Raw genomic sequence first — 27736 nt, forward strand, 5'->3', positions numbered from 1 at the left:
TAATTACATGATTGTTTTTCATACAGTAAACTCCATTTCTGAAACATGAGTCCTGACACTAAGAAAAACAAAACATGACTGTGGAATCAAAAATATAAGTAAGAGTTTAGTAATAATAATACTCAAAGTAATAATAATATGAATTGGGATATATTAGATGAGTAATTATTGAAGCCATTCAACTCTATATTTGTTTTATATTGATGTGCTGCAGCAATCTGATTGGTCCGCAGTTACTTGCTCCACAGACTAACCAATGAGACGCAATTATTCCACAATTATTCACTGAAGTTATTCTTTAAATACATTTTACACAGGAAACTAAAACAACTGATTTCATTTTTTTATGAATGAATTTAACATTGAAATATTTAATTGTGTACAAAAAGAATTATTCAACCTTATGCTTAAATAGGTTTGTTTGTGTGTAGTTATATAGTACATTTATTCTGATGCTTCGTAATAATTACTTAAGGAGTAATTTATTAAATTGTGACAATGTTGTCACTCATCAGTATTTAACTTAACTAGTGAATTATTTGTATCAGTGTTTAATTTGTTTTCTTCTGCAGATTTACTCCACCAGGTCACAAAGTTGTTTTTCATTAAACTTACTTCATCAGTAGATGATGAATAATTTTGGCTCAAACAATTTTTTGGGGGATGTTTTTGCTTCCGTTTTAGGTAGTAAGAACTGGGGGCTCATTCAGGCCCTAAATACCAAATACCACACACCAGAAACATAGCAGCAAGGTGTTAATTTTATTTATTTGTTTATTTTTTACACAGGTTCTCATGGGGATGACATTTAGGAGCAGATAAATTGCATCCTGAAAGCTCAAGTAATCTTTGTACTCTGACCCCAAACACCTAGAGGAGCTGAAGCAGAAACTGAATGGATGCATAGAAAGGAGAGAAAGTTTAAACCATTTTATTCATCGATCATAACGGGCAAGGATCATCTCCCCAACTCCAACATCTCTCTGCTCATCTTTCTAAACATACACCCAGATTTAAAGAGGAACAGAAAAAGCAAAGTAGGCGGATTAGCAGAGCTGCTAACGTCTGACTGGGTCATCCAGGAGAATTGTAGAATATCGGCTCGACAGCCTGGATATTGGGCTGGTAGCATGAGATGACAGTTATGAGACGGACACAGAAACAGTCTTCAGTCAGAGGCTTCTTCAGTTCGCTAGTATACTGACCACTACTGGAGATCTTTCCTGCCTCCAGCATCACCATCCACAACTACGTACGTACTCTTCTTCAAAGAGTATACTCATATTATACTCTTGGATAATATGAGTTATGATGATATTCAATTCCTCTATAGCAGTGGTCCCCACTGGGGGGGTTGCACCGTCAGATAAGGCTTCTGCATGTTGGTGTTCCCGTTAAAGCCTGAATATGCCCGATTCAGGTTGTCTTGGCCCTTTTATCACAGCCTGTGGGGTTTTTCCCTGATTGGGAATGAGAATACAACCTGTTGAATGTGACAGGTAGCCAATCAGAAAGCGCGGTGACGTAAGAACAGAGGGGAATCCCAAACAGCTGACATATCGCGCCACTGAAAGTCCGATGGATATCGGAGATGATATGTGGAAATGTTTATTATTATATGTAAAGGTCATTATTATATATGTTTATTATGTTTATTCAGTTAAAAATGTTAACTATGAAAAAACAGTCACCTCCAAATCAAGTGCACCTCATTAGCAGCCGGTCGCTGCATGTTACGCAGAGCGGCTTGTAATGTGGGACTCACCTACCGGTCCGGGATAAATCCATTCTCCTGTCTCTTCTCTGGGCCTTTTCCCCTTTGCAAAGAAACTTTCCAAAGACATCTGATCTGTTTCTTACTTACTCATTTTGCTGCTTATGGGCTCAGTGTTGGCGCGCAAGTAACCCAGAGAGTCCGGTAAAGGATTTTCAAAATAAAAGATCTTCCATACTGAAATAATACATAAAACGGTAATATTTAATTATTTCTTGCGCGGCCTGGTACCAAGCGGTACCGGGGGTTGGGGACCACTGCACTATAGTGACTGATTTAAGAAACCTCAGGTTTCCTGGAATATTACATAAAATCCAAATAACAACCCACTGATGTAGCACTTTCTTCACAGCGTGCAACAGCTAGCATTCACACAGCGCTGCAAGCTGCTGCATACACACACAACCTGAGAGCTTCCTCTGGTCAGCTGTGCCTGTGGGAGAGTGTGTGTTAGACAGCAACAAATGTTACACACACACACACACCCGCATGCACCCCCCCCCCCCCCCCACACACACACACACCCTAAACTAAAGTGAGCAGAGGTCAGAACAACAACAGCAGACTAAAGGAGGGAGGTCCCTGCAGTTACAAGAATGAGGCCTGGATATCTGTTACTGGAAAATGTAAGAAACCTACAGAGACGCTGAAAACCAAACGGAGCAACAGTAAAACAACAACAAAAAGGCAGAAATTATGTTGGTTTTGAACTAAATGTCCACCAGCTTTATGTAAACTGAAAAAAAAGAGAACGTGGGCAGGCAGGAGTTTTGCTTCTTCCACTGCATTTCTCTCCGCATTTCACCTGGCAGGGATAAGTGACTGGATTGCCGGCTGAGTGTTGGTTGGACATGTTGGCTTGATGTGAGGTTTGGTATTTGACTCATTCGCCGTCGGATCGGCGGAACGCTTTGATTTGGCTGGCTGACAAAAATATAGCGGCTGTTATGCCTGTCTGACTTGAAGATTGGATGAGCATTTGATTTCTGAATCACTATGTGAGCACTTGACTGCTTCACTGAGCAAGTTGTGATAAAAAAAAAAGAAAAATAGCAGTGTGTCACTCTCAACTGTTTGTTTCCTGTTCTGCCTGCTACCGTGTTACTCTAATCTTATGTGTGCTGGATCTCTTGTAATACTTTAAAAAACAAAAAATGTTTTCCTGAAATGCCATGTTGACTTGGCCTTTCTGGTCCCATATGCAGTTTTAATCTTTGCTTATTTTTGTAAACTAATCCACCAAAGTGATTGTCTGTGAAACAGACATTCAACTTCCAAGTGCCAAGAAGTTGACTCTGTTCTCCCCTGATTCTCATGTGCAGTCCAGAAAATACAATTAATATTCAAAGCACAGCTATTCCACTGGAGCTTAAGTTTAAGTTTATATGTTACATTTTTCCTCGAGACTTAATTAAGTCTCTTTTTTCTACTGTTTTCTGTAAATCAGAAATAAAGTAGTGAACAGTTCCTCAGCTAATATTTTTGCACTGCCTTGCAAATGTATTGACACCCATTGATTTTATTTTCTCTCATATTTTCTCGCGTTATAACCACAAACTTCAATACATTTAATATAAACTTTAACATATATGTTTTTATGTTTTGATATATCGTCAAACTGCTTATCTTTAGGTAAACGCTACAAAAACACCTAAAGTTTCACGTTTGGGTGTCTGCAAAATACCTTAGTAATGTATTAACATGATACACAGAAACAATACATCTCTGTACAAAACATATTTGGAGAGTAATATATAATATATATAATCAAAACAAAATCTTATTTGAGGTTGAGTTGAAATTTCAAGAGGGAATGTGAAACGAAAGAATCCATCTGTGTTGCATCAATTCTTTCATGCATGTTTGAGAAATTTTTTAATCTCCATGGCAACCATTCAGCTGTGCAAAACGCCTTGGCGGACCTAGCCCCGCCTTCCAGGTGCAGCTCCTCCTTGGAACTGCCTCACAGAGACCCCCTCCCCCACTTGGTTCCTTCAGACTAGCCAGCAGCAATTAGCAAACACCTGGTGGAGCTGAACATCTCCTGAGCTCATTATAGGAGTCACTTCTCAATGCAAAGCTGGTAAAAATGTTGTTAAAGCGTTAATTGAGGAGCCAAGTTGTGATGACTTCCTGAAGGCGGAGTTTCAGAGAGAGCAGGAGTTTTTAAAGTCTTAAATTACAAAGTCCTGACTTTTTACTTAAATGCAGGCTGATATATACAACATGTTTATAACAACTGAAGGTAACCTGGTTACTTGATAGTGCTATAAAATGCTACTACATGCCTGGAACATACATAATGCTTCCCTGTTACAAATAGAAACTGAGTAGTGAGGCATACATTTGTATTCAGCCCCATTTTTTTAAATCCAGTGCACTGAACCATTTGCCTTCACAAGTCACCTAGCTAGTCAGCAGAGTCCACCTGTGTATAATTTAATTTCAGTATGCACAGAACTGCTCTGTGAAGGTCTCAGCAGTTTGTTAGACAGGATCAGTGAGCATATCAGGGAAAATGTTGTGGAAAACCATAAATCGGGAATCATTTTTATGAAAAGGGACAATAGCACACTGCTCCAATTAATGTAATGCCCAAACATTGCATGTATTGAGAGTGACTAAAGAAGACCGTGTGTGTTTTCATTTGTTTCCTTTGTATTTTAGATTTTAAAACCTCACCCAGTTAGATTCCTACTGTAGACCGCACAACGGCTCCCACTCATGTCCTCGTTTACCCAGAGAGCCTCTCTGGAACCAATAATCAGTGTAAAATGTGAGCTTTTAGAGAGCAGAAAGAGGCTGGAACACATGGAGCGAACCCAGACAACCGTCACACCGTCAGCTGACCCCTTCTGGGAAATCCCACATTAGCCTGTCACAAATGATACCAGCCAATAGTTATAGTTTGGTGGATTCCATTTGCTAGGTGACCTGACATGGTCACTGTTTTTTTTTTTTTGTCAGGTGTGATAATCTCCTTAAATTTTAAGCTATGAAAGTTGACAATACCAAAGGGTAAAAGAATTAGAAGAAAAAAAGAAATAGGACGGTCTCTCTTTTTTTGGATTCCTTAGAAAAATAGAACTGGCGGCGTGAATTACATGAGAGCGGCGCGGTGGCGGCGCCGGAGAACACAAAAAGCCGTCAGCGGTGTGTTTTTGGTGATGAAGCATATTCATTTGTGCTTCGAATTGAAAGGCGAGCGAGATAAGCGGGCTGAGAAAAATACAGATAGGAGGAAGAGACGGATGGAGAAGGGAAGGAATAAGGAGGCAGGCTGTCAGATAAAATGAAATACAGCAGCAGACGACTGCAGTGAGTGACAGCGGGCTGACCCAGATGATGGGATAAGACGGGAACGGCGCGGTCAGGATTATTACGGCATCATAAGGAGGAAGAAAAAAAAAACGATGCTGATCTAAGCATTTGTGACTGGACTGCGCAGTAAACAGCTGGCTTTCAAGTGAATCATGACTGACTCGTCTTTCATGTCTGCAGAGCGCAGTAAACACCATGTCAGGCCAGCAGTCGGTTTGCATTGGATGTGCTGTGAAAATGAACTCCCAAAAGGAGAGCGTAGAAACACACCGTGCCTGTTTTTACGCTCTTTAAAATCTCATCTGATTTGGAAGTTTTCATAAAAACCATTAAAAAACAAAAAAATCATAATAATTCCTGCGCCTTAAACGTTTTTGCATTTTATCTCATTGCAACCGCATGCTTCATTTTGTTTTATTAGGATTTTATTTAATAGACCAGCGCAAAGTAGTGCATAATTGGGAGGTGGGGGAGACGGTTTAGCAATTCTGAGATGTGCGGCTTTCGCTCGAGTTCAACCCGAGTCAACATAATTCAGACAAAAAAAAAAAGAGAATAAATGTTAAACTTTCAAGTTAACAATTATTGTCAACACTCTTCTCCATGTGCTGCTTCTAAGCAGTAAAATCAGTCAGCCTGAGAGCTGAAGACACAGGACAGAGGGCTGTTTTTATTAGAGGCCACATGTTAGCTACTGCATAGCACAGCTGCAGGAAAGAACACTGGAGGCTAATTTATCAGAATGAGATTACAGAACCAGAACCGCTCCATCATTTAGCACTGCCACCTAAACGGTTTGAAACATCTATGATTCAATTAACATCCTTGTTTTCAACAGATGTGAGTTAACTCCTCTAAAAGTCATGTAAAGCTTAACTCATTAAGTAAATGTGGAAATACAAACTGTAGTGTTTGTAAGACGCTGACCCAGAGCAGGTCTACATTGAGGTGTAATAGTTACCAGAAGGAAAACAAAAGTAATTTTGATCTGTATCACCTTAGAAACAGTTGATAGAAATGGCAAAAACTTCAATTTTGTGAGAAGAAAAAAGTTTTCAATTTCACTTGAGGTGTATTTTGGCTTTTCCGAAAAAGATTGAAGATTAAAGGGCGGCGAATAAATTCTTACGTAGCTAACTTTTCCATCCGCTGACCGTACCACAGGCACGAATCAGAGAAATTTCCACGTTCAATCCTCCACCTTGCAGGTGAGGACTCTCTCTATTTTTCAGAGATGCCAGGGTTTGGTTTTTTTGGGGGGGTTTTACAGCGTAGCTTCAACATCTGATTACATTTTAATTAGCATGACAGCTACTGGCTCGCTGTGACACATGAGAAGTCAGATGTTAAGATTCTTTTGATCCACCCAAATATGATCTATAATCATCATGTGCTTCCAAATCACACATTGTGTGTTTTTGGGTTTCCATCTCTTTTTTTATTCTGTGAGAGTAAAAAAAAATCTAATGATGAAAAATAGTTTAAAATTCCCTAAATTGATGGAGTAATTTTTTTTCTTACATTTACTATAAAGTCCTTTTCATTCATGTCTTCTTGAGACTTTTTTTTTTCCTGGGAGGGATTCAAAACTTTGGTAACAAATTAAAAGACTGGATGCTGCCGTGATGAGATACATAATATTTTACGCCGGATTAGACGCTAATCCACGGTTAATCCCTGAGGAAAGGTAAATAGCTAAATGTCAGCTGGTCTCCTGTCAAACATGCAAATTACAGCAGCCCTTCTGTCTTCAACTTAACCCATCTCACTGATTCCCCTCACATGGTTTCATGTTGTTCATCTATCCAGTAGTGAGAGAATTTCAAAATGGCAAATCTTGTAAATGACGACAGAACTGATTATAATATCAGAGTGTTTGTTGCTGCTTCGTATACTAACAAATGTAAGTGAAGATTTGAAACTTCTTCACTAATGAGATCAACAAACGAGTAATTACAGAGCAATTAACGTCTAATTACATTGCAAAAGTCAGAACACTTCTGAGCTTTATTAATATTAAAAATGCATCTAAAGTTTCTGAATTCATTACGGCTGTAGAGTCGCAAAGTGGTTCAGCTGAGATCACAACAAACTGCTAATATAAACGTTACAATCAATAATAGATTCTCTCCATTTTTTTTGTTTTTGTCCGTCTCTGTTTTTGTAGACCCAGAACCTTTCTAGGAGACGGACTCCCGCCTGATCCATTCAATTAAAACCGCCGTCGTCGAGCGCCATGAGCTGCTGCTGCTGGGGTGACGTCCTGCCAAACCCGCTGACATGGAACACCTAAAACGGAAACGGGCCTGACTGCCATGCTCCACCTCCTGCTTTAATCGCCAACGAGACCTCATCCCGTTCCTTTCCGATCTTCCTCCGCGCTCCTCGCCCCGACCTCGACCGCTCCCAGTTTTGAATTTGAACGGCTGCTCTCTACCTTTCCTCCCCCCGCTTCACCGTTCCTCACCCTTCCCCATCAGCTCCTTTTCTTTTCTGTTTTTTTTTTTCTCCTTTCAACGGAGGCGACATCAAACACTCTGAATTCAAACCATGGCCGCCAGACAGCGTTCGTCCTCCCCGTCTCCCTCCCTGCTCCTTCCCATCCTCCTTCCTGCACTGCTGCTCCTGCGCCTGCCTGCTGCGGTGACAGGGGACTGCTGGTTGATAGAGGGGGACAAAGGTTACGTTTGGCTGGCTATCTGCAGTCAGAACCAGCCTCCGTACGAGACCATCCCCCAGCACATCAACAGCACGGTCAGTTCCAGGTTATCGGTGAACTCCTTCCCCCCAGAATGAGCAACGTTCCTCCCTGACACACAGAAAGCTGCTGATAATGCTGCTTTTTCTCACTCTGTTGTTTTAACATTCTGTTGATTTCATTTGACAACTTGATGACTTTATGCTTAAATGCATGTTTGGACATAAAACATGGCAGCCCGTGTGCCATTTAACAAGCAGCTAAAAATGCTGATCTGTAACAAAATAGACTAAAAAGTTGAATAAATTGAGATTTGGTGAGATGAAAAATTCTCAGTGAATCAAGATACAGATGTGTAGAAAAGGAGCCCTTTATAAAGGAATGGAGAAGTAAGGTGTGCTTTAGATGAAGGGCAGGAAAATGAAATTGGAACATGCTCTATATTTTTAATATATATAGATAGATATACAAGAACCCGTAAGCTCAGCTCTTATAAAGGGTAATTTCTTTTGCTCGTCAGCTGTAGTCCAATATAATAATAATCTGACCTTATCTAGAAATTCGATTTTGACCTTTGGTTTAGAAGCCCCTGGTCTAGACTTTGACTGGTCCATTACAGCATCTTAATTGTTTCTTTTGAACGATTCAGTCTTTGCGTTTCCACTGTGCTGAGGATCCCTGTGTCATGAGGCTTCATATCAAATGATTGTGTCAGTGAATGTAGAGAATTATTCAGCAGGGGCTGTTTTCTTTTCTTGTGAATATTCCATTATATTCCAAATTATTTTGACCTAAATAAATGTCTATGAACTGTAGAACACCTTCCCCCCCAAACACAGATTTTTCTAACATTTTCTTCTGAAATTCTGATGAAACATCTCTAAATGTTCCTGTTCAAAAAATAGACACTTTTATAAAGTCGTTATGCTTTTTGAAGATTAGTGAATTAGGACCAGCACATTTTATTCATTGTGCAATTGTCTCACCTTCCTCTTTTCTGTTAAATAATAAGCTGTCAAGTTATGAAAATTTGCAAAGTTACTAATTCACAAAATTATTAAATCACTGTAAATAAAAAAAAAAAAAGCTTTTGAAGGCAGGCAAGGTGAGGCAATAGGCAACTGCAGTAGCATAGCACATTTCAGCAACAGGGCGATTCAAAGTGCTTCACATGATTAAAAAGGAAATAAAAAACAAAGGAGAAAAATATCACATTGCAGTGGCAAAACAGAGGAAAGTGATGAGACAATGAGAAACAGATTACAATTTGTGATGTTCCAGCTGTTACTCATCAAAAGACACTCTAAACAAATTTGTTTTTTAGCTGTGATTCAGAGGAACTCTGTGTTTCAGCAGTTTTCTAGAAGTTTTCAGGATTAGAGGAAAACTTAATGCTGCTTCTCCATGTTTGGTTCTGGTTCTGGGGATGCGGAGCAGACTAGAATCAGAAGGCCTGAGAGGTCTGGAAAGTTGATACAATATATCTTTAATGTGTTTTGGTGCTTAGCCACTCAGTGTTGTCTAAACTAACAACATTATTTTAAAGTTTGTTCTCTGAACTACAGGGATCCAGTGTAGTGACTTTAGACCTGGAGTGATGTGCTCCTGGTCTTAGTGAGAACAGCAGCAGCAGCGTTCTGGAGTTGTCTGATTTTGAAGAAACTGTTGAAGTTATCAGTTCAACTGAAGACAGATGAGTTTCCCTAGATCTCGCTGGGACATTAGTCCTTTAATTCTGGAATGTTCTTCAGGTGATAGAAGGCCGACTTTGTAACTGTCTCTATGTGACTCCGAAGGTTCAGGTCTGAGTCTGTTGCTACTCCCAGACTCTGCGCCTGCCTGGTCAGTCATCTCTAGCTGTAATAGCTGAAGACATTTGCTGACTTTTGATCGTTACTCTTTTGGTCCAAAAATAGTTCTGCTCTGTTCTGCTTCTATTCAGCAGAACAAAGCCATGGCTTACGCATTGATTCTTTTCTATTCATGTACTCAGCGATTAAAGAAGCAGAATACATCATCTGGCAAAAACTGATAGCATTTTCCACAAAACAAAAATGCTAAACCTTTTATAAGGCAGCTTCAATAAGTCACCTCATTGGAACTACATGCAACTTCTTTTCACTTTCATTATAACAATAACTCAACTAAGTATGTAAGAGGAAAATAAGTGCATGCAAACAGCAATACTTCTACTTTCGAGTTGTGTTGAAATAAAATGCCTGCTTACCTGCAAAAAGAACTTTGCTTTACTATTGGTATAGGATGTTTATCTGTCACTGCAGGACATATCTTAAAAACTTCTTCTTTTTTGTCCCCTTCAGGTTCATGACCTGAGGCTGAATGAGAACAAACTCAAGGCCGTGCTCTTTACCTCCATGTACCGCTTCACAAACCTAACTGATCTCAATCTAACTAAGAATGAGATCAGCTACATTGAGGATGGGGCCTTCGCTGGACAGGCAAACCTTCAGGTCGGTAATCATAGACAGAACTCTGTTTTTTTTGTGATTGTTTGCGTCACTTTACTTTCACAGTGCTTGTCAAACAGTTGAAACTAGAAACCTACAGGCAGAAAGCAAAGGTTTTGCTTATCAATGTTACATTTCTATGCTTGTTAGTGGTAAACACTGGAAAAGAGATGCAATAGCACTCTTCGTTTATAAATTGGCCTTCTTTTGTGATCACCGTTCATTCACATGCTTGGGAAAAGAAGGTAGAGCTAGGGCATTCTGTTGGAACTTACATATCTAAAGCGATACACAGTCTTTAAGTTACTATTAAAGATATTTTTAAATAATAAAGAAATATTACAGTGCATAATATTTCTTTATTATCATTTTTGCAACGTTTTCTCTTCGGCTGTTTGTGGTGATACAAAGTCTCCAGCTTGAATTGGGGCTCATACATCATTACAATAGTTACAATAGTTGGTAAACTTGCAGAATATGGACTGAACTTATACAGTGCTTTTCCAGTCAGTCAAAACGCTTTACACTAGAGCCACATTCTCACATTCATACTTGGGGTTAAGTGCCTTGCCCCAAGTTGACTCACATGTTAACTGTGATACACTACACCACACATGCACTATGTGATATAGTATATTGCACTATTTCACATATTTTTTAATAAATGTAATATGTGTAGATGCTGTTAACAAAATTAAATAAATACAATGGAAATTATTTTGGTTGCACTTTTCTAAAATGTTTGAAGTACCTACTCTGTCTTTCCTTGTCAGGTTCTACAACTGGGCTACAACAAACTGACCAATCTGACTGAAGGAATGTTGAGAGGCCTGGGCCGAATGCAGTGCCTCTTTTTACAACACAACCTCATTGAGGTCATTGCCACCAATGCCTTCTGGGAGTGCCCCAACCTCAGCAGCCTGGATTTATCTTCAAATAAATTGGCCCGCCTTGACCCCTCTACCTTCACTTCCCTCAACAGGCTAATGGTCTGTGAACTAGCAGCGAACCCGTTCCATTGTGGGTGCGACCTCTACAGTTTTCTGACTTGGCTAGAGGAGTTCAACAATGTCACCCACACTTACGACCGGCTCCAATGTGAAACTCCACCAGAACTGACAGGGTATCCCCTCCTGGGCCAAGCGCCTGGGCAGGGAAGGAATGCTCGGAACATTCTCCTGTCTGCCTGTCGGGACGGTGTGATTATTCCAGGGATGACCTCCCAGATGCCAGATTCAGATGGCTCAGGGATGGGTTTAGACAATTCTGACCCAGGTCTATACCCTCAGCCAACCACAGCTACTGCCGATCCCAACTACGTTCCTCAGATTTCCATTAAGCTTGAGTCGGTCTCCCTCTACACGGCATCTCTTCTTGTGCAGATTCCAAAACCGTACACTAAGATGTACATCCTCTCCCAGTATAATGATACCTTTGCAACAGAAATTATGTCCCTTACAAAGAAGAAGGAGAAGATTCCCATAGATAAGCTGAAACCACACACCAACTACACCTACTGTGTGGCGTCCGGAAGTAAAACTCAACGATACAACCATACTTGCCTGTCTTTCACAACGCGGGCTGTGGGCCCGGAGGACCTCCGTTCTAATCCATCCACAACTACCCACTACATTATGACAATCCTGGGATGTCTGTTTGGTATGGTGATTGTGCTCGGATTTGTCTACTACTGCCTCAGGCGGCGACGCATCCAAGAAGAGAAGGAGAAGGCTATAAGTGTAAAGAAAACAATTCTGGAGATGAGGTGGGAGGATTGTTTTAACACAGTTAATTTTAATCTTAAGAGGGCGCTTTGCTTTTTTTCTATTCTTAGATATTGTAGCAGTTTAATTTGTAATTGAAGTAATGGGTGACTTTAGAAGACGTTTTACTCCATTATCTTTAAGATTTTATGTCATACTACAACACGTGATTTCTCCCTGCTTGAATCAAAAGTGAGACAAAGTTTATGTCATTCTATTTTATCACAAATAATGCCTTTTTTTAATGTCAATATTTGCTTCCTTAGGTATGGTCCAGAGGCAGCTGCAGCAGTGGCCAATGACCCAGGGGCCATTCAGCGTCTTCAGGAGCAGACTCATCACCACCATTCAGGAGGAGCGGGAGGAAAGCTTCCACCATCTGCCTCTTCCAGCACCGGGATGCTCCATGGATCAGCAAACACAAGCTCTTCCCGCCTCTCCACCTTGCCCCAGGTAGAAAAAATGGCCTCTGCCTTCTCCGAGGCAATGGGCAGCAAGAGCAATTACATGGATGTGAGGACAACGGGAATGGTCGGAGAGAGCAGAGATGGAGTACTGGTTGCTGGAGGAGTAGGAGGTGAAGTAGTTGTTGATATGCGCGGTGTGGCTGAAAATGGGACAGAGGCTGGGGAAGACTCGGATGATGATGGTCGTGGCTCTGCATCGGAGATTTCCACCATTGCTAAGGAGGTGGACAAAGTGAACCAGATCATAAACAACTGCATCGACGCCCTCAAGCTGGACGCCTCTGCCAATATTGTGTCGACAGCTGACGACGGTAACTCTCTGTCCTCCTCCCAGCCACCTTGCATGGCACCTCTTTCCCGCAATCTCCTGCCACTCTCCACTGCCTCCTCTGGAGATCAGATCATGGCCTCTTCTCCGAAGGTGCATCCAAAGTCTCAGCCTCATCCTCAGCCGCAACCTCAGTCCCATCCTCAGTCTCACCCACAGCTACATCAGCAGCCTCATCCCCCTTCTATGGCCCCGGTGCCCCTGGTCATGCCCCTGTCAGAGCGACCTGGCATCAGTGGAGGTGGGTTCCTTTCCCCACCTTACCGTGACCCACCCCCAGCTAATGCGGTACGGCCCCTTCAGAGGCAGCAGAGTGCCGACACCTCTGCAGTCAAGAATCGTTGTGGTACTCCTGCTGCAGTATCCGTCAAGAATGCAAGGGTGTACAGTGTGGATATACCGGAGCAGCGGAGTGATCCACCCAAGTATCCAACAGAGAAGGGGAGTCCTGCCGTTTGTGGTGGGATGGGTGGAAGCGGGGGACATGGTGGTGTAGGAGGCTGTGGTGGAAATGGCAAGGGGAACCTAAATGGTGGTGGGGTGAGTTTAAATGGAGGCGGAATGGGATGTAATAATGGGAATGGAAGTGGATGTGGGGTTGTTGGGCCTGGACAGCAGCAGCATCACTTAGAGGTTCAGCCAGACTACCACAGCTCAGAGCACCGACACTCCTTTCCTGCGCTCTACTACGAGGATAGCAACGAATCTCCCTTACCAGCCCAAAAAGCTTCATTCCTCAAGCCACTGGGACGCACCAAAAGGGAGGCCACAGCCACCTACTCCCAGCTCTCTCCTGCTCGTCACCATAACTACAACTCCGGGTACTCTTCCAGTCCGGAGTACTCATCAGAGAGCACGCTACGCATCTGGGAGAGATTTCGACCGTACAAGAAAAACCCACGCGAGGAAGCCTCCTACATAGCCGCGGGCCACGCATTGCGTAAGAAGGTGCAGTTTGCCAAGGATGAGGATCTTCATGATATTTTGGATTATTGGAAGGGCGTTTCTGCCCAGCAAAAGCTGTGAGTTTGGTGGGGGAGAAAGAATCAAATGCTACGTGGGAGATTTTAAGCTGAACACCAACAGCGGACTAATACAGAGGTAGGATGAGAATCTTTCTGCAGAGTGACTTGGGTCATTCATCTGGCAGATCCAGAGTTGACTAATCTCAAGATGAGTTTGGAACATGTTTTTGGTGACAGTTCATTGACATTTTAAATGGTTCCAGAGGATGACATTTGTCACCACAACCCTGAGTGGTCTGTTCCCCGGACGGCCTCATACTGGGCACTTTGGTCCTTGCAGGCTTCGCAGAAATGCTAAGTACATTCTGATGAGCAAAGTTAACTTGGTGACAAGTGTCTTCTACCTCATCACTGGTACACCTCATCACTGTAGCTCAACTATCTCAGTAGAAACAGCAGCATTTATAACTTAAGCTCTGTCCATCTGTTTTTTTCTATTTCTATCAAACAACCATTCAAAGGACATTAATTCCACGGCACTGCTTCCACCTGGGTTTCTATAAAAACATCATTTAGAGCAGTAATGAGAAACTAAATTGAAGATTTATTATTTGTTGTATTAGAATACCTGTCTTTGGGGAAGACATTAAGTGATACTAATCTGGCTTATTGTTCTCCCTGGCAATTAGCCAGTGTAACAGAAGGTCAGGGACAGTGTTTGTTGAGCATGCTTATTGATGTAAAACACCCAACTACGCATATTCAGTGGTGTGTGTACATACAGGTTGTGGGTTTTAATGTGAGAAATCCCATTTTAGTTGAAGAGGGAAGTAGGGGCTGAGTCATTCTTTATCTCAGGCTTCTGTATGAGAGCAAAAGGTTTTGTGATAGACAGATTAGATAACAACCTACAGTAGCTGGGAAGGTCTGTGAGTGTACTTGTGAATGAGTAAGAGTTTTGCTCATTTGGCAGATCTAGATGTCGCGAAGCAAATCCTGTGAAAACTTCCAGTCCTTTTTGGCCTATTTACAGGCACTACTTTGGAGTTGGAGCATTTACATTTCAATAGGCTGAGTCATGCCGAAATTACTTGAGGGGTGGGCTGGAAGTGCAGGTGCAAGCTCGTGCAGTAAAGAATCAAGTAATCACATTTCGGAACAGAAGCAGACTGAGAGCAGGTTAGAGGTTTCCTATGAACAGCCCAGTGCTAAAGAGGAGAGGCAAGGTTCAGCGCGTTTCTAGCTGCAGCTGTATTTCATCATAATTCTCTTTCCAAAGCACAGTGGATGCTGGAAAAAGAGCTGAAGATCCATGTGGTATTTTTTTTTTTGCCTCTGCCTCGATAAAGCTGACATCTCCCTGTGCTTGACAGTTCTCTGTTCTGGTAAAACAAAAACTGGTAGCTTGCTATGGACCAAAGTGCCCTTAGGAGGTGAGATTTAAAGGATTTTAATTACACTTGCCTATCTTCTTGTGTATGTGTTTTTTATGTTTTTTTTATTATTATTATTAAATGTGATGCTGCTATAGCTGGTTGAGGGAAAACGGAGCAAGGCTTGCCAACTACCAAGGAGACAATTAGTGTCTATTTTTTAACCTCCTGGATATTTGTTTTTTAATCTTAGTTTCCTTTTTCTCAGAATTGTTGAGTATCATGTCAGTACAGAATGTCCACTGATTACATTTGTACCAAATTAACCCAAAGAGCTTTTTATGAAAGTTATAGAAATGATTTGTCTGGTCAGTGTTAAGAGTTTGACCAAGAAAAAAAATGAGATACATTATGAGATTCACTTGTTGGCCAAGTTAAATCTATTCAAAAACATTGCTTTTTTGTTGTTGTTTGTTTGCTGTTAGTCAAAAGGCTGGCAGATATAGAATTAATTTGTTGGAAGAAAGGAACATAATCATGTGTAAAGCAATTGTTCAATACACTTTATTTTTCTTCTCTTTTTAAGCAGAATAGTTCTTCCGAAAACTGCAAGACTCACCATTTCTAACTCCAAGAAATGATGAGTTGTGGTCTTGTATTGCTTGTTTTTCAAGTGTTTCTTTGCTTTTTAAACCTCCGTTGTGTTCCGACCCAACAGAGCTGGTAGCATCTGCAAAGAGAATATCACAGCCTCATCATCGCTGTAGCATCAGATCAATACTATTTAATCTGAAAGTAAAATGAACAACAATAAATGCATACAGCAAACTCCCTTGAGCTCAAAGTCTCAGTCTCCATTTTTCTTTTGAGAGAGCAAAATGTACTCGTTTTGCCTTATCTTCACTTTCTGCTGGGAGCTTTCTCTACATTAGGTGCAAGGGATGACCAATCGGTTAGTCTTAGATTATCCAGTGTAGGAACATTTTTAAAATAATGACTGCATGTGAACGACTGGAGAGAACTGAGCAGCATATTCACTTAGAGTTTTTGTTAGATGTAACATGACATTATCAGAGTTACTCAACAGTTCAGTGAATTCAATCAGTTGCTAATAACAAGTCCACTATCTATTAAAGGTCATATAAACCTCTTGAAAGAAATGATATGCATCCAGTTTTGTTCATATTCCTTTTAAGGAATAGTAAGCAACTTAATTTGACGTCTACCTGTGGTGATCAAGCCATGCTCCTGTGTTCCCTTCAATATATTTCAGGATATCAAAGTTTTCTTTTTATGCCACTCTCTGAGAACAAAGGCAAATGCCTTCAACCCCAAAGGACCAGAACCCGGAAGTCCAAACTGACCAGTGTGTTAGCTGTCGTACCAGTCAGATTACCAATGTGTAATTTCTCTCTTGAGTTGACCACAGTGATGAATCAATCTAAAGGATTTACTGTTGGTGTCTGGGCTCCAGAGGTAAACATGGAGAGGAAGCAGCTGAAACCGTTTGACTTGTGCTGGTCTCTTGGGGAATTAGTCAAATCCTCTCGGCTCACAGCTGTGAAACCCAACGGTACGTTGACAAATGATCAGATCGGGTGTTTGATTTCGGAGAACCATTTAAACAATTGTCTTGAATGAAATTTTCAATCGATATTAACATTATTGTCACTGTGATCAAAAGGCGTCTTAATAGAAACAGTTCTGGTGTTTTGGTAATTGAATATATGGCTTCTACCGATCTCAAACAAAACTTCTCAGTTGTTACTTAAACTGTTTTACTAGCTGCCTTGGGGATTCGTCGCGGCACGTTTTGGGTTTTTGCTCTTTTTAAGTTTTGCAATCTTTTTTAGGCTCAGGTTTCTTCAAACATAACAAATCAATAATCAGAAAATTGTGAGAACAGAACTCCCTCCCTGTAGAGTTGTCCTTGCCCTTAATGTGGTCTTCTATCAAAGAACCTGAAAACTTGCACAGCCTTACTGGGGATGGCTGCAAGGTCTCTTCTGCTTTTTCTGATTAAATCTCTGAGTCCATGCTTTACATTKTTGCAGTAGACATCATGGACTCCAATGTTGTAAACATCAAAAATACTCTCACATTTACTGGTTAATACTCCTCTCCCCATTGCCCTATAGGCCACTTCTGTGTTTAACATTAATAAAGTAATGGACCCCAAGAGCCTTTGCTGCAGAGAACATGCCACTTTTTACTAGTGGCAAATATCAGTAGATACAGTTTGGCAGAAGTTTTGCTGTTAAAAATTATTTTGCTAAAGGTTTTTCACGTTTGACCATACCATAACAATGTCTATCTTCTGTGCATTTTACTGGACAAAATATTATATTTATGTTGTGAACATGTATAATAAGAATATAATTCTAATTTTTTTTTTTTTTTTCAATCAAGACATCTCAGAGAACGCAGCTTGATGCAGTTTGGAGATCATGTGATAAAGTTGAAGATGGTTGAACAGTCCTGCTTCCAGCTAAAGAGCTAAACCTCTTAACATGCCCCCCTCTGAATCCGTTGTTACATATTGTTATATCAAGGATCAAAATCAGAACAAAGAACAAAGGTAATCATGTTTTTTTTCTAACTAAATGTATTTCTAATGGTAAATTAACAATTTATTTGTACTCTTTTGTATATTTTAAGCCTTGCATAATATTCTTTGTTTTTATGTAATCAGAAGGCCACCTAGGAACTGACATTACAGACCAGCTAAATATTTAGCTGTAAAGCTAAATACTTAGCTGGCAACATAGCGGTGAGTTTTAGCTCTAAACTAAATATTTAGCTAGTAAGCTAATTATTCAGCTCAAAGCTAAATATTTAGTTACCAGGCTCAATACTTAGCTTCAAGTTAAATATCTAGTTAGCAAGCTATTATTTAGCTTCAAGGTAAATATTTAGTTAGCAAACTAATTATTTAGCTCCAAGCTAAATATTTAGTTAGCAAGCTAACTATTTGGCTTCAAGCTAAATAGATTTTAGCAAACTAAAATCTAACTTAATATTTAGTTAGCATGCTAAATAGTTATCTGGAAGATATTTTTTTTTCAAACTAAATGTTTACCTTGCTAACTAAATGTTTAGCTAATAAGCTACTAGCTAAATATTCAGTTTGAAACTGTGACATATAAATAAATGAACAACATGGGGAGTTGTTTTTTTTCCAGAAATGTAGATAAAAATATCCCAACAAACGAATAAGTTAGGAGATGTAGTGCATAAAGAGAAGCATTTTTTTGTAAAATTTTGATATTTGAAGAATTTTAAAATTCTTCACTATTTTGTATCACATACTCATTGCCATCAGGCGGCATGTGTTACGTAATGCACAACCCTAGAGAAAGGTGAGCTCCACAGTGACGCTTGCTTTGACGTAATCACTGTGAAAATGAAGCATTCATTTAAAGAGATACCATTTAGGTCTCACTGAAAGCTACCCAGTTTTGACCTTTAACTCTGTCTGACTGGAGACCCTGGATCCTTTCATTTGCTCTGAAGAGGAAGCAGGACTGTGATTTCAATGCACACAGTGTACAGTGATCTGTCTGCTGTTGAGGTCAGAAGTTTGTCGATTAATCTGTTGTTTGGCCTGACCTTTGTGACTCGCGCGTCGGCCTAATGAGAACAACCGAGAGCGAAGGAAACACAATGCAGAGGAGTTTCTACCGGTGGGTAACTGTGACCAACACAAACCTACACACACACATACACACACACATACACACATTCTAATGTAGAGAATCAATGAATATACTGTACGTGTTTGAATAGCTTAGATACACACTTTATGGACATGAAATGTATTAACGCACACAACATGTACATTTTCAAACGACACACACGCACTTTTTTGTACACAGACATGAACAAGCAAATGCCTACACATGATATGAACTGAATATTTAAATCAACGTTTACAGACACAAATAGTCTTAAAAGTGCCAAAAAACGGCAAGGTTAATGTGAAGGTGCAATGCAACCAAACAGCTGTAGAAACAATGACTTTTTTTTAACAAGCTAAGTGTCAAATTTTTTGATTCAATGTTATTAACTAATTCTCCTGAGTCTGTTTATTATTTTTTTCCCAACCAAAGCTTGGACATTTTTTCTTGCGCTGTTACGATGGAAGAAATGGATTGAAAACGTCGCCTCTGTTCTCGTCCCTCTGCTCCATCTCTTCAAATCAAAATGACCTCACCCAGTTAGATCCTCGGGTTAATTGAAAACACAATTTACAGCGACTTCACTGAATAAATTTAGTTTTTGGGCAGCTTGTACTTTTGAGATGCCACAGATTTGTTTGGCGTCTGTAAAGCCACATCCAAGCTCAGCTCCACACCTGGAGAGCTGAGCACAATGTCTGTCTGTCTGTCTGTCACACTGAAGCTGCTTCTCCCAAAGCCTCTCAAAGTGTTTTCCCCTCTCAGTGCTGCTTCAGGAGAAAGAGTGCTGCAGACTGTACTGCCACAAAAGGTTTAAGCCCCTTTACTTAAAGTGAAGACACCTTCAAAACCGTCAAAAGAAACCCTAGTTCTTGTGTGTTTCTCAGCTATCTTCTTTCTTAAATATGCATTGTTTTTCTTCTCCTCACACACTTGAAGGCTTTTTTCCCACCCAAGTATGTTACAAGTGTCTTGTAGTGAACCGAGGCTGGCTCCATGTTTTAAAATCAGGCCTGTGGTTCTGCCAGGTTTGAACTCTGAGGGCCTCGTTTAGCAGAAACTGGTGAAGATCTGGTCAAGTTTTACCTGTGATCTGTGGCGAGGTCCGGCATGCTAATTATTGGGTGTTGGAGACAGCAATCGCCATAAAGAACTTCTTCTTTTTTTTTTGTTTGTTTTCTTTATTTTGGGTGGTTTTGAGCACAACATATGTAACACTGTTCATCAAAATACAGTAAAACAAAACAAAAAAACCAGAGAAATATTCTGAGATTTTAAGTGACAACATCACTTTAAAACACCAGTGCTCCACTACAGCTGGTGCTTAAATGTGATAGTTCCTGATTTCTGGCTGAAATGTATCCAAAAAGTTTAGAGAGGTTAGAAGATCAAATCGACTTTGTAGCTACTCCATTCTGCAGAAAACAAATCTACGCTACCCAGAATCAGCCTCTTCTCCCGTGTGCAACAGGCCATGAAACATCAGGAGCAGAGAGACTGGTTAATTCTAATAGTGGGCTGGACATGATCTTGGAATATGTAACGTCCTATGTCCACTGTAAACAATATAAACGCACAGTAGAGATTTATACTGTAAAATTAAAACGGCCATTTTCCTAAATCCTGAATTCAGTCACAGAAATGTTCCTTTTCGTTATTATCAGTCAAATAAGTAGAAAAAAGGTCAAATTAGAATATTTTCTGAATAAATCTCTTTGCATAATCTATTGCAGATTTTTTTTAAAAAATCAGGCTCAGTGATATTCAAAAAGGAGAGATCAAGAAAAAAAAGCATTTGTCAAATATTGCCCTATTATTTGAAGCCTGTGCTGCATATCATTTAGCATTAGCTTGGACTAGTAATTTCTTGCCGCAGATTCTCTGAAACGATTCAAGCTGACACACACATCTACACAGAATCCAGAGACAGGCATGTGTTATGCTCACATCAAAAAAGATCAACCCCAAAAGAAATTAAAAATTCACCGCATTTATTGGGTGGGGGCGCCAAACAAGCTTTAAAATAACCAGGAGTAACATGTTCGAGGTACTTCATTTGCAAAGCAGCTGAATCAAGGTGTTTAAAAGTCTGGACTCTGCCTTAATTTTTTCCATATGTTCTGTGTCCTTCTGGGTTATATGTGTGCATGTGCGTGTGTGTGTGTGTGTGTGTGTGTGTGTGTGTGTGTGTGTGTGTGTGTGTGTGTGTGTGCGTGTGCGTGCCCTCTACATGCTTGTAATGCATGAATACACTCTGGGCGTTTTGCTGGGTAAGAACATGATGACGTGAGCGTGTGTGTGTCTGAGTGAATATCACTGAGGGATTTTGTCATGAAGCTTCGTTCCGAGGCTGGAGGGTCGGCAGCAAAGAGAGGGTATCTGAAGCATTTTTAATTAATCTGCCTTTCTGTCTCCAGGGCTCTCCAGTGAGGCTGCACTCATTCATTTGCTTGCCGTCACTCACACACAGCGACACTCGCTTGCTCTGAAACACGGGAACGGGTTTGTCAGACGTATCGTTCGCAAGTTTGCAGTGTGAAAGTGAACGATTGCCCAAAAACTAAGGCTCACACAAAAACACTGACATGTGTTCATTGGAATAAATACGTGACAATTCTAATTCTGACATTGTTATCCACAAAATGTTCTTCATTTTGCTGGTTGAGACAACTGCTTTCCTTCACTCCTGACCTTCCAGACCAAAGTGCTACATCAGATTAGCATCATAACAATAAGCCTTGTTAGCACTCTTAAAGCTAAACCACTGGTTCTCATATAGCCTGGCCATTGCCTTCCTACACTATTACACTTGACTCAAATCTCTCCTCAGTGATCCATCTGGAATTTCTCCCATTGACCTGGATTTCTACAGGCAGAATCTTAACTGGGCCAATCAGCAAACAGAAGTAGAAGTTCAAAAATGCTAACGTTCATTTTCCCCACTGCCTCTAATTGTAGTCTGTTGATAGTTTTAGTACAGTGGAGGAAGTGAACGAAGCCACTCAGTCCGTGTTGGCCACGCTTCAATGTTAACAGTCATCTGGTTCGGCTCAGCATTTCCCTCTTCACAGAGGTTGTGCACAGAGGGCATTTCCATTAAGCTTCATTACATGTAGCACAGGCAAATGTTAACAACTGGGTAAAATTGAAAACCTCAACAGAGTCCACACCTGCAGGGAGCAGTTATCTCTCAACAAGGTGCTGATTTTTACCAGGCGATCATTGAACCAAATCCTTTGAAAAACCTATTCCCCCGCTCCGCCCCCCCGTGGTGGCGCCGCACCCAGAACCACTCAAGGGAGCGTCCCAAAAACCTGTGAAGAAGACACTGAGCACTAACTTCCTTCTTCACAAAATGTAAACAATGGAGAGGCATCCGATTTCAGCAGCAGCAGCAGGATTTCTCTTCTGTTGTTTGTTAAAAGACAGTGAACCATTTCAGGCACATGTTTGTTTTTACTGTATTTACCCAGAATGCAATTAAGCTCCACAGCATTGAACACGCGCATTACATGCATCACGGACAAACGTTAATGGTTGGTTAAAATGTAAAACCTCAGATTGCACGCCTCCATGAATGAATCGGTTCTCAATGGTCGGGAGTCCAGACCTTCTGTACCAGGCGAAACGTGGAACAAGTGGCTGGACTTTAACCAGGCTAGCGTCTTTGAGCCGAAAACAAAGAAAATATACAGTAAATATAACATTTTGCTTAGAGATATATTGACTGTAAGGGGTGGTTTAAATTTCTTTCAATTCTTGCAGCGATACCTGTTTTACAGCTGATTGGAGCAAACAAAAAACACAAACTGTTGAAAAGTGAAGCTCGTCTGGCATTTCAGAGGCAAGGAGTCACAGGTCAGATGACACAGGCCTCGTCTCTATGTTGTGTCCAGAAATAGTTCTTCAGGCATCCTTGGCTTTTCGTTTAATCATCGTTTAACCCCATCCATTTTTTATTCAGGTCTGACTCACTTTCGAATTTAAACTATTTCTGTTAACCACATATCTGTAACGTTTCAATTATTAACAGCGGTGCATAATTCAAGAGATGAACCAGGCTTGTATCTACACACCGCAGGAAAAAAAAGCCAAGAACTCGTTTTAAGTTGTATGTTGATGTATAGGATGATCATCCCACCTAATCTGGTACCTCACACCCTCCGTATTGCAAAGATTCATTTATTGATTGATTACAAATATTATTCCCAATTATAGAAGGTGTTCCAAAAACATGCCAAGATAATATTTGAACTCAACAGTATGTCTTCAAATTTTCAAAATTACTAAAATAAAAGATTAGCCAAACATAGGGAAAGTTTAGTGAAGCATTCTGCGTTAAATTTTGGTCCTCTCCGTCTTTCTGTGTTGTTTGGTACATCGTGGGCTGTTCCTTTGGTAAACTCCTTGTAAAGAGATACTAATGCCAAAAAAAATATTAAAACTCTCAAACTGATTTTTTATGAATTTCTACACCATGTACGTTAAATTGAGGTTTCGCTAGAGATGATTAAATGCAATCCGCTCATCTTAAAAGATAGCGAAAGGAAAATGTTTTGCACTGCTCCAAATGAAAAGCTGGGAGTTAGATAGCATCTTTAGTGTCGTTAGCCAGATGTGGCACAGCCAGATTTCTGTGTATTGCCTGCATTGTACATCACATGTTGATGTTTACAAATTCCCTTGAAAAAAAAAATGCAAATGAGGAATAAAAAGCGGCTGATGGCACACCTGGCAGTTTTTCCTTCCAAGTGTCGCCGCCCCATGACCGAATATTGCCCTAGCATATCGCCCATTTAAAAAAAATAAAATAAAAAAGACCCAAATAACAGTTATTTTGACACATGCTCAAATAAATGAGATGTACATCTAAGAGAATCACCTAAACCGTCTATAAGTGAAATAATTAGCAAGCTGTCCGAAATAATTCGGTCCCTAGAGTGAAGCATAAAGCATATTAAAATATTACTAGAAACCAGCAGCTGCATGCAGCCATCCTCCATCTTCTCACTTAAGTAACAATTGCCTGGGCAATTACTAACTCCAGAACATGATCTGAGGGAAATGCTTCCAAGTCTCCCAGCAGCCCTCCCCGGGGCAAACGAAGCCTGTAAATTTAATACACTTCATGTAAATACAGAGCTGGGGAACAGAGAGCTGCAATGGGGAAGGCTGCAGAGTTTTTAGAGAGTTAGAGAAAATGTTTTTCCAATAGGTAACATCAATGAACTGCATTGTAACTATACGTCTAATAACGGACAATCAACATGAGAGAAAGTGTGTGGTTTGTAAAACATGGACACTCAATATTTAATTGTCCTCCTTTTGCATGTATTACCTATATATGGTAATGTATATTGCATTCATACGCAATTCTGTTTGATACTAATTTGACTTCACAGCTCCATCTGGGCTTTCTCCCATCGACTTGGATTTGTCCAGTAGAATTTCAGCCGAGCCAATCAGTGAACAGAAGTAATTGTCGATTTTTGCGGTGTTTTAATTCGTAGTCTGCCTGTAGTTTTGATAATGGCAGCGGAGGAAGAGAACAAAGCCGTCCAGTCCGTGTTGGCCACTGGACTAACGTTGATAGCCACCTTGTTCGGTTCAGCATTTCTCTCTTCACAGTGGAGGATGGTTGTTTACAGCGTGGGCAATTTCCGGTGAGCATCACGGTGTCAGATCGGCAGATTACATACGTCACAGGCAAACATTGTTGGAGTCAACGTCTACAGGAAGCAGTCGTTTCTTTAAACCGAACAGCAGTGCAGAACACGGAGCTATCGACAAACCAAACCTTTTGAAAAATCAGTTCTGTCTCCTTGCCTGTGATCAGTTCTGTCTCCTTGCCTGTGATGGCGCTGCACCAACAACTACTGAAAGAAGCAACATGAAACGTGAAGACACGGAGCGCAGGAGGACGTGGTTAATGAACATGTCAAGGAAGATAATCACATTTAAACTAAAAAGTGCTCTACAGTGCAAGCTTGCCTTAAACATGCTAACATATTGGATGTGCCACATCGGCTGCCCTCCGCTGAATGATAATCACTTTTGACTGGCACATTCAGTGTGAATATATGTACCATTACAGACGTACTACAGCGGGTTCAGTAGTTTATGAACTACACACTGATCTTTGTAGTCAATTTATTGAATATTTTATTGCTCCCCAACCTGTTGGTTCTAGTTGTTTCAGGAATGCCCTACCCCTAATTAGACGAGGTCAAACCTTACCTTCCCTCCTGTAATTCAAAGCATACTTTTAATTATAATCCTTCCCCATAACTTACCGTTCTGTAGGCCTGTATCTCGCTGAGATGTCAAGCCCAGGAATCGATTACTGACTGCTAGACTGGTTGCTGTGGGCGACGGGCGGAACAGTCAAGGTTGCTGATAGGAACACTGGCTCTCATTAATTGCCTCCTGCCACAGTTGTAGAGAAGTTCCAGGATGTATTTGCTGAAGATATGCAGCCACACAGGCCCACTTTCAAACGCTCAAAATGTGTATTAAGCTACAGAAGCATCATTTGAAAAAGTAAGAAAATTTTAGCACAGAAAACAGTGTAAAGCAAGAGAAGTAGAAACAATAAAAAGATGCTTCGATTTTCATTTATTTATTCCGATGATTTAAAAAAAAGTAACTAGGAGATTTTCCATTAGCGATAAAATTGTGCAGTTTGAAATTCCGAAAATAAATTTGCTTAATTTTGAACRWGKSRMWWAAAAAAAAAAAAAAAAAAAAAAAAAARTTCAATAAAAGGTTTCTGAGCTAGGATGAGGTGGTTTTTCGGCCGTATAAAAATAGATTTATTTTGTAAAACTGCCATGGAAATTCTCTTTTTTCATCACACAATGCTGTGAACTCTACATCTAAAAACGTCATCTTCTAAGCCCCGCTCTCAAGTAGGCGGGGCTTAGAACTCCAGCGCCTGAATAAGAAGCAGTTTTCTCCTCTGATTGGCTGAAAGACGATGAGTGCTAGCACTGAATTATGAATTTATGTCATGCAACTGTTTACATCTGTCACTGACATGACTTTAAATAGCTTCTCTCTCAAACAAGCTTATTGCGTGATTTTAATTTCATTTCTTATTTAATGGAAGCACAGCAATTGTGAAATTGTGCCTCTTTTGATATTAGCAGAATATAGACAAAGATTTGTGCGCATTTGTAAAGGAAATCAGCTTCTGATGGAGTCAAAAATAAGGTTTATTCCATTGATAACCATTTATACATGCAAATGATTTAAACAAAGTAACTTCTTTCCTCTCATATTGTACCAAGAGGTTGTCAGTAGTTAACTTTGCTTTGATACAATGTTATTATATCTCTTATATGATGAGTCCATTGGTCCAAACAGGGTTTAGTGCCATAATGAAAGTAAAAGTGAAGTCTGAAAAAAAACTATTGAATTAAAATAAATGAATGACAATTTTCAGCATTTCAATGAAAACATATCATCATAATAAATAAATAAATAAATAAACTAAGGACAGCAATAATCAAATGCTCAGTGGGCCTGAAACTGATGTAGGTATGGACAAAAAAAACACAAGGAAAAATGCTTCGTTAAAACTATTTTCCGCCTGCCAGTTAATTTCAGCAAGGCCAAGAAAACTACTCAGTTTGAAAGGAGAGGCGACGCCTTATAAAGCTTTCTCTTGAAACCTGCTGGAAGTGTAAACATCATTATAGTAGCGGCTGAGGGGTGACGTGGACAGCTTATTAAAAGTGGTTTCTTCCCGGCTGTGATGCCGCCCCCATCAGCCTTGGTCGTAACGCGCTCGCATCTTTGACGAGCAAGCTTGGTTCAATTGTTCAGTTTGATGAGACAGCCCTCGTGTTTCTGTGACACTCTCTTCAAAGAAGGAGTTACTTCATTAAATAAACATCAGGATGCATATGTTTCCTTAGGATGTCGTATACTGTGTACGAAAGCTTGATTGAACAATCCGAGATCGTATATTTAAGCAGGATTAAGTGAAAGCATAGTGCAAGCAATTTTGTCTTATCTACCTATAACAACCATCAAAAAATGTTAATGCCATCGTTCATCATGAATTATAGCTGTATGGTAAAAAAGAATAATAATCTTAAGCTTCTTTAGTTTTCACATCTTGAAAATGTATCATCGTTTTGTGACACTCAGGTTGCTCATTCAAGTGACACGTTGTCCGTGAATAACAGTTTAGAGCAGTGGTTCTTAACCTTTTTTGAGGTACCGAACCCCCCAGTTGCCATATGCGCATTCACTGAACCCTTCTTATTCCAATCCCACCCCCACCCCCCGTATTCTGATTTAGTAATGTAATTATATTAGCTGTGTAACTACCCCCACACCACTAGAGGCAGTACCAACCCCAAAAATATGCGACTAAGGAGCAGATTTAGACTATAGAATGTGGTAAAAACTGTGAGCTTTGCTTAAGTAATTAAAGACAAAAGTTCAAATCCATGCTGAGAGTGGAGCTCCTTCAATCAGTACTGATTAGCTAAGCAATGTAACGTGATCCTCTGCAGCAAGTGATGACAAAGCGGGGCGTCATCACGACTTTACACAAGTGTGTCTTTACCTCCGCGGCAGAGGCTCCGCCGAACCCCTGAGACCGACTCAYCGAACCCTGGGGTTCGATCGAACCCAGGTTAAGAACCACTGGTTTAGAGACTCAACAAAACCTTTGAGCCTTAGCGTAGAGGGAGGAAGTTAATCCCCAAAGACTTCCTGCTGCGCAAGAAGAAATGTAGTGGTGTAAGATTAAATGTAGAGTCTACACAATCTGTGTATACCAGTGTTTTTCAAAGTGTTGGCAAGTGGGTGCTAGAAGATGAGAAAAAAACATTCAACAAATAAAAATGTTGAGATGTTTTTTTAATCATGAATTTTCATTGGGGTTTTT

General features: G+C 40.4%; 1 protein-coding gene across 4 annotated transcripts in view; it reads left to right on the plus strand.

Annotated features, from left to right (window-relative positions):
• Positions 1-15994, plus strand: part of elfn2a (extracellular leucine-rich repeat and fibronectin type III domain containing 2a) — a 201963-nt gene extending 185969 nt beyond the window's left edge. For all 4 annotated transcript variants that reach the window (XM_008435591.2, XM_017306845.1, XM_008435518.2 and 1 more), the window contains 4 exons: positions 7263-7849; positions 10115-10264; positions 11035-12026; positions 12291-15994. In XM_008435591.2, coding sequence (XP_008433813.1) covers positions 7646-7849; positions 10115-10264; positions 11035-12026; positions 12291-13845 — 2901 coding nt within the window. In that variant the 5' untranslated portion in view covers positions 7263-7645 and the 3' untranslated portion in view covers positions 13846-15994. The remainder of the gene's footprint in view (positions 1-7262; positions 7850-10114; positions 10265-11034; positions 12027-12290) is intronic.
• The last annotated feature ends 11742 nt before the right edge of the window (positions 15995-27736 follow it).

This window comes from Poecilia reticulata, linkage group LG1 (genome assembly GCF_000633615.1).
Source record: "Poecilia reticulata strain Guanapo linkage group LG1, Guppy_female_1.0+MT, whole genome shotgun sequence".
Classification (NCBI taxonomy): Eukaryota; Metazoa; Chordata; class Actinopteri; order Cyprinodontiformes; family Poeciliidae; genus Poecilia; species Poecilia reticulata.